Genomic DNA, 6,000 nt, shown 5'->3' with positions numbered 1-6,000 from the left:
GCAATGAGCTGGAAAAGTTGGATGTGATGTGTGCCACTTGGGAACCTGCTAGGAAGGGTAAAATGGTCTTAATTTGTTCTAACAGAGGTCCTTTGGTATTTTCCTCTGATTTTTGGGGCACAACCTTTTTACGTTGTGGCTTGTCAAATGGACGGTTTGGATCATCCTATGGTGTAAGCCGTACAGTACATTTCCTCTATAGATCGGAGGGCTAGGTTCACCCATGGAAATGATTTTTGGGGACAACTTACTTACGTAGTGGCCGTCAGATGAACGGTTTGGATCATTCTATGGCGTAAGCCGTAAAGTACTTTTTGAAAAATACTAGACAATACTAGTTTACACCATATAAAATCCCACCGGGGAAGTGATATATTCGTCCCTTTTGTTACTTAGGACAGACCTCTTTAGTATATTTATAACTACTTTTTCAAAGTTCAGGGGCTGTCCCAAGTAAAAAAGGTCAAGTGATATATCCCCAATTCCATACAGGTGGTGTACTTTACGTGGAGAGGTGGTTTTGTACTTCACGTGCGAAAGATTTAACAGGCCTGATTGCCACGTACACATGTGGGGGCGAATTTATCATTCCCCACTCCGTTCTTACCTCAAAAAACAAATTAGGCAGAAAACCCCTGTATTTTTTTCGCGTTGTCGAATGACGAGGGTTTTCAAAGTCTTCGTTCAGTTTCTGCTTTTGCTGATCTCTCATGGCGTCGTTGAATCTCTTATTCTCCACCGCACAAGAAGTAGTAACAGTAACAGTAGTATTTACTTAACCCAAAAAGAGCAATGGTTCAATCAAACCCTCGACCACTTTTCCCCAACGGTAACTCTCTCTCTCTCTCTTCCCTTTTCTCTCAAAGGATTTTCATTTGTTTGCTTGAATTTTGCCTTAGAATTGTTAGTGTTCATTTGATTATTTTACGCGATAAACGACACATTGTTTTACACATAATTACCACAAACTTCTTAGTTGGGAAGTTTGGAAAGGAAAAATAATTCTAAAAGTTCGTACTTTTTGTACACATGAAAAAAGATAAATAGAACCAACCCTATTCAATTTTCACATGGTGGGACCTTCAATTTATGATAATATCTGTCCAATTAATCATATAATCATATCATTTCCCTCCATGTTCGTTTAAGATTATGACAACCGATTGTGAGTGCTAAATCGATTATTGTACTTGTTGCCGTTGAAATCTGACCTAAGTTTGAATCCGTCCCAGCTGGTAACACACTTGGCGAGATGACTTGCGCTCACAATCAAACGGAGCCACCCAGAGGAAGACTCTCCGATGATTTAAGTCAGAATTGGCAACCATGATATGAGCTCTCTGATGAGAATTCTAGAAAATGGCTGAATGTAAAAAATGATCCCCCCAGTCCCTACCTTTGAGATTATACCTCTATTTATAGGAAATATTAGGGTCCTCACTTAACATTGGTTGGGTGTTTGGCACTCGTCCACCATCTATTGGTGCCACATGTTGGCCTCCTATCGAATGCTAGTTTTCACCCCCAACCGTACTCAAATATAAATGTAATTTTGAGTCCAATAATCAGTTTGGCACTCACAATCGGTTGTCATAATCTTAAACGAACAAGCCCAAATTGTGATATGAAAAAAACTTTCTAAGAAAATTTTTCCCTTAAAAAAGGTTTTTCTTGCAATCCAAACAGGGCCTAAGTTCTTCTCGCTTCCCAAATTTAGGGGAAGCACGCTTCCTAGACTCTCCCTACACATTTTCCTCTTAATTAAGAGTACACTTCTAACTTAGGTGATTATTTCTTCCTAAAAGAATATTTTCTCCTTTTGATATTACCGACGGACCGTATTAGAAAAGAGTACTTTTAAAACCTGACAGCTTATTTTATTTTCAAATGAAAATTATGTGGATCTTTGTAGTTTTTACAAAAAAACATAACATTAAATATGCATGAACAAAACATGTGAAACTGTAAATTCCTAAAACCTTTAACTCTAATTAGTCACGAAGTCTTCTTTTCTATTTGTAATTCTTTTCACACATTTTCTCTTTGTTTTCTTTAAAACTTTTGCTTCCCATATTTTCTTTTTTTCTAAACCACACCCCCCCCTGCTTCCCACTCTGGCAACTATGGTTTTATAAATCAAAGCTAATCAAGAAAATAACTCTTGATTTTCTAATTTTTCTTAGGACATGATATATTCACCCCTTATTCTTCCTTGGGACAGCCCCTTGTAATGTAAAAGCGTAGTAATAAACAAGTTCCTTGGGACAATCTCTAAGTTTTTTCTTTTAATTTTTTGATCTATTGTAAAGTTGAAGAATTATCTGATTGGAGTCACTTCTCTTGGATGTTTTTTTTACTATCTCGATGTGTCTTTTTGTACTTATGTGATCGGAATTGTATTTGAATGGGCCTTCCTTAGCAGAAAGAGACAAACCAATATAACAATGGAGCGCGAGGTTTAATTTTTTTATTTCTATAAAAAGTTCATCACAGGACTAAAACAGAGTATATGGAGTGCAACTTTAGTAATGTAAGGAGGCGGGGCGATGATGTAGTAAATATGACTGGACAGGAGGTACCTAAGAGGGATATCTTTCGCTATCGTGGTTCAATCCTACATAAGGAAGGAGAGATTGAAGAGGATGGTAACAACAGCATAAGAGCAGGTTGGTTGAAGTGGAAGCATGCTTCAAGAGTTCTGTGCGATCGTAAAATACCTACCAAGTTGAAGGGAAAGTTTTATAAGACAACTATGAGGCCAGCCATGCTGTACGGCTCAGAATGTTGGGCCGCAACATGTGCATAAGATGTGTGTAGCAGAGATGTGAATGCTTAGATGGATATGCGGCCACACAAGGTTAGATCGAATTAAAAATGAAGACATCCGTAAAAAGGTGGGGGTGGCACCAATTGAGGAGAAGATGAGAGAGCACCGCTTAAGATGGTTTGGGCATATCCAACGTAGGCCTTTGGATGCTCCAGTGAGAAGAAGTGACTCGTGCCAAGTTGATGGAGTAAAAAGAGGTAGCGGCAGATCGAAAACAACTTGGGTAGAAACAGTGAAGAAAGACTTGAGGGCTGGGAACATAACAAAGAACATGACCCTGGATAGGATAGAATGGAAGAAAATGATCCATGTAGACGAACTCAACTAGTGTCAGGATTAGACTTAGTCAATTTCACCTTCTTCATGAAAATTTTCTAAAGGATTCATTAGCTGACCCCAACTAGTTTGGGACAAAAGCTTAGTTGAGTTGACTTGAGTTATAAAAAGTTCATCAGTGTTCAGGATTTGATAATCAGTGTCTCGGCCACATGGAACTATTTTTTGTTCTGATGTACTTGGTCATCCACACAAATTCATTCTTAGTTACGTGATTGGACCCAACATGAAACTAAAATAGAATCCAAATAATTGTTGTTGTTCTATTCCTCCCATTAGTTAATTTGTACTTGGATCCAACAAGGACATTGATCTCTTCTAAATTTAGTTCTATGATCAACAAGAAAAGCTTCGATCGTTCGAATTCTTCTTCTGGATTCATACATCAGGAAGACAAGTATGTGTTAACTCACATGGAAGCCAATTCTAGAACACCCACTATCCCCATGGTCTTTGGTAAGTAAAAGTATAAAACATTGTTTTGAAAGTGCACAAATGGCTCCCCATTGCAGATGTCTTATGGTTGCAATATTGGTGCTAATATCGAAGCTGTGGTTATTGAGCTTCGAATTGTTGCAATAATGTCTTGCTGGGACAAGTTTAAATAGTGTTGGAAGTTGTGGGGCCAAACACTTTTGGAAGAGATTCCCTGATTGTGGCAAGAAGGCAACCGAATTTCCAGTAGGCAACCCAAGAGGGGGAAGGAGGGAGAGAGGGGGGGGGGGTGATTTGGGTTTATAAAATATGTTCCCTTGTTAGCTTTTGAAACAAATTAGCTTTTACAAAATTTGCTTGAATAAATAAATAGAGTTAAGGAAAGAGATTACCAATCACTACACAAGAGGAGCGAGAAAGAAATACACAAAGTTTTTATAGTGGCTCGGTGAAACCCCTACGTCCACTCTTCTCAAGTTGTCTCCTTAGGCTCTATTCTGTTGTTTTCATTGGCCAGGAATCCCTGGGAAATGATGTGTCAAAAAAGAAAAAGAATAGAAAATGAAAATGAAAAAAATTAAATAAATGGCATTATGTTAAAACGAAAAAGAAAATGAAACTCATCTTCATCCTTAGAAAACCCTAAAAATGTCAGCAAAAAAAACCTAGCTGTCATCACTAAGGCTGCCTCAAATGACTTTACCATTAATATCATCACTAGAAAACCCTTAATTCATTAGAAACCCCTATTTCCACCGACCCTAAACCCATTAATGTCTGTAAAAAAAAAGAAAACCAAGCTTCAAAACCCTTAAACCCATTAATGTCTTTGCCTTTCATGTTTGAAAAAAACCCCATTTACGCCATTGACAGATCATCTAATCTTCTCCATTAACACCTACAAAAACAACCTATTTCTGCCATTAGGAGTCCCTTCTCACATGTTCTTATCTCCAACCTGTCTGCAAATGAAATGCCCGTCTCTGGGCGAGGTTGCTGCCATCAACGAAGGCTGAATCAAATGGAAGATGTGGAGAGAGAGAGAGAGAGAGAGAGAGAGAGAGAGAGAGAGAGAGAGAGAGATTGTTTTGGGGAAGTTCGAAAATGACGAAGATAGTTTGTATTTTGTATCCCAAAATTGTAGATTCCGAGGGATTTTAGCCCTTTCCTCTCCAATTTGATGGATTTTAGGGCATGGACTTTGAGTGTAGACGTTGGATAAAATGGAATCCACGTAAGATGCGTGGATTCCCAAAGTGCAACAACATAACGCCCGAAAATTGCTTTTCCAGTGGAAAATAGCCTAAAATCCTTTTCCTTTCCACCCAAAGTTACCCGACAGAACACACCCTTAAGGAATCCACTAAAATCGATCCTCCTTGCGGCTGGATCCATGCCAATACAATTGAGCTTCCAAGCTCCAAACGTTTTAACTTTTAAGTAGGGTGCCCTTTCCACCAAGTATAATGAGGAACAATAAAGAAGATTACAACACTCTTTGCCTCTTTGTAGGTTGATTGCAAAATGAAGATCAATCTCACACTCTCAAAAAATTACAATGCAAGGCCTAAATCAAACCTCTTAAAGACAAAGTTCATGGCACAAGGAGGTGGGTGTGAGAATTTAATGCCAAAGAATGATTCATAGCTATGGAATATGGCTTAGAAGTGATTTTGGATTATTAAAGTTATCTTAAATGCAAAACCAAGCTTGTATCTATAGTGGAATGAGAAAACTAGCCGTTATAGAGCTTGTAACGATCATTTCGGGAGATACTCGGACGCCCGAGCAACTATTGCCGTTACAATGTAAAAAAAACCAGAAATTTGACCGTCGAACGCCTGAGCCATTTCTTCATATGCCCGAGCGAACCTTCGGGCAATCAAACCAATGTGACTGAGAATTTTGATGTTTATGTTGACTTTTCTTCGGGCGCCCGAGCATTAGGCCTTCGGGTGTCCGAACAAGTGATGTTTTGCACACTTTCTCAGATCACTTGTTTGGGCTATCACATTTGATTTCAATTGATTTTTCAAGTTTTTTGAGTATTTTTAAGACCTTTTAAGTGCTTTGAAGTTGGTTTTGACCTATGGAGGTTTAGTTACATTCTAAAGTTTGAAAACTACTCTCCTAGGCCTTCAATATTGCATATCTTCTGAATCTTCTACATTTCGATCTTGGCCTTAGCTTGTGACTTTTTCCATTTGGTTCTGGCTTTGACTTTGATTTTTAATCCATGGGTTGTCCATGAAGCTTCTTTGATTTCACCATTGCTTTGCACTTTGGATGGTTTGTCATTTACCTAGACTTAGAGCATATACTAGCACACCAAAGCCATTAGTCCATTAATCATTTCGACAATCAATTTTGGTTTGTAATCTATCAAAACAGGGTAATGGTTG

At 38.4% G+C, this 6,000-nt stretch overlaps 1 protein-coding gene across 2 annotated transcripts in view; it reads left to right on the top strand.

The window, feature by feature from the left end:
• Positions 1–571: 571 nt before the first annotated feature.
• Positions 572–6,000, top strand: part of LOC143854828 (putative serine protease EDA2) — a 96,059-nt gene continuing 90,630 nt past the window's right edge. The window contains exon 1 of one of the 2 annotated variants that reach the window (XM_077364937.1): positions 572–829. In XM_077364937.1, coding sequence (XP_077221052.1) covers positions 659–829 — 171 coding nt within the window. In that variant the 5' untranslated portion in view covers positions 572–658. The remainder of the gene's footprint in view (positions 830–6,000) is intronic. The other variant, XM_077364936.1, reaches the window with a different exon arrangement.

This window comes from Tasmannia lanceolata, unplaced genomic scaffold, assembly GCF_043159265.1.
Source record: "Tasmannia lanceolata isolate RefF3 unplaced genomic scaffold, GAP_Taslan_0.1 ptg000020l, whole genome shotgun sequence".
Lineage (NCBI taxonomy): Eukaryota > Viridiplantae > Streptophyta > Magnoliopsida > Canellales > Winteraceae > Tasmannia > Tasmannia lanceolata.
This window is presented reverse-complemented; position numbering and strand designations above follow the sequence as displayed.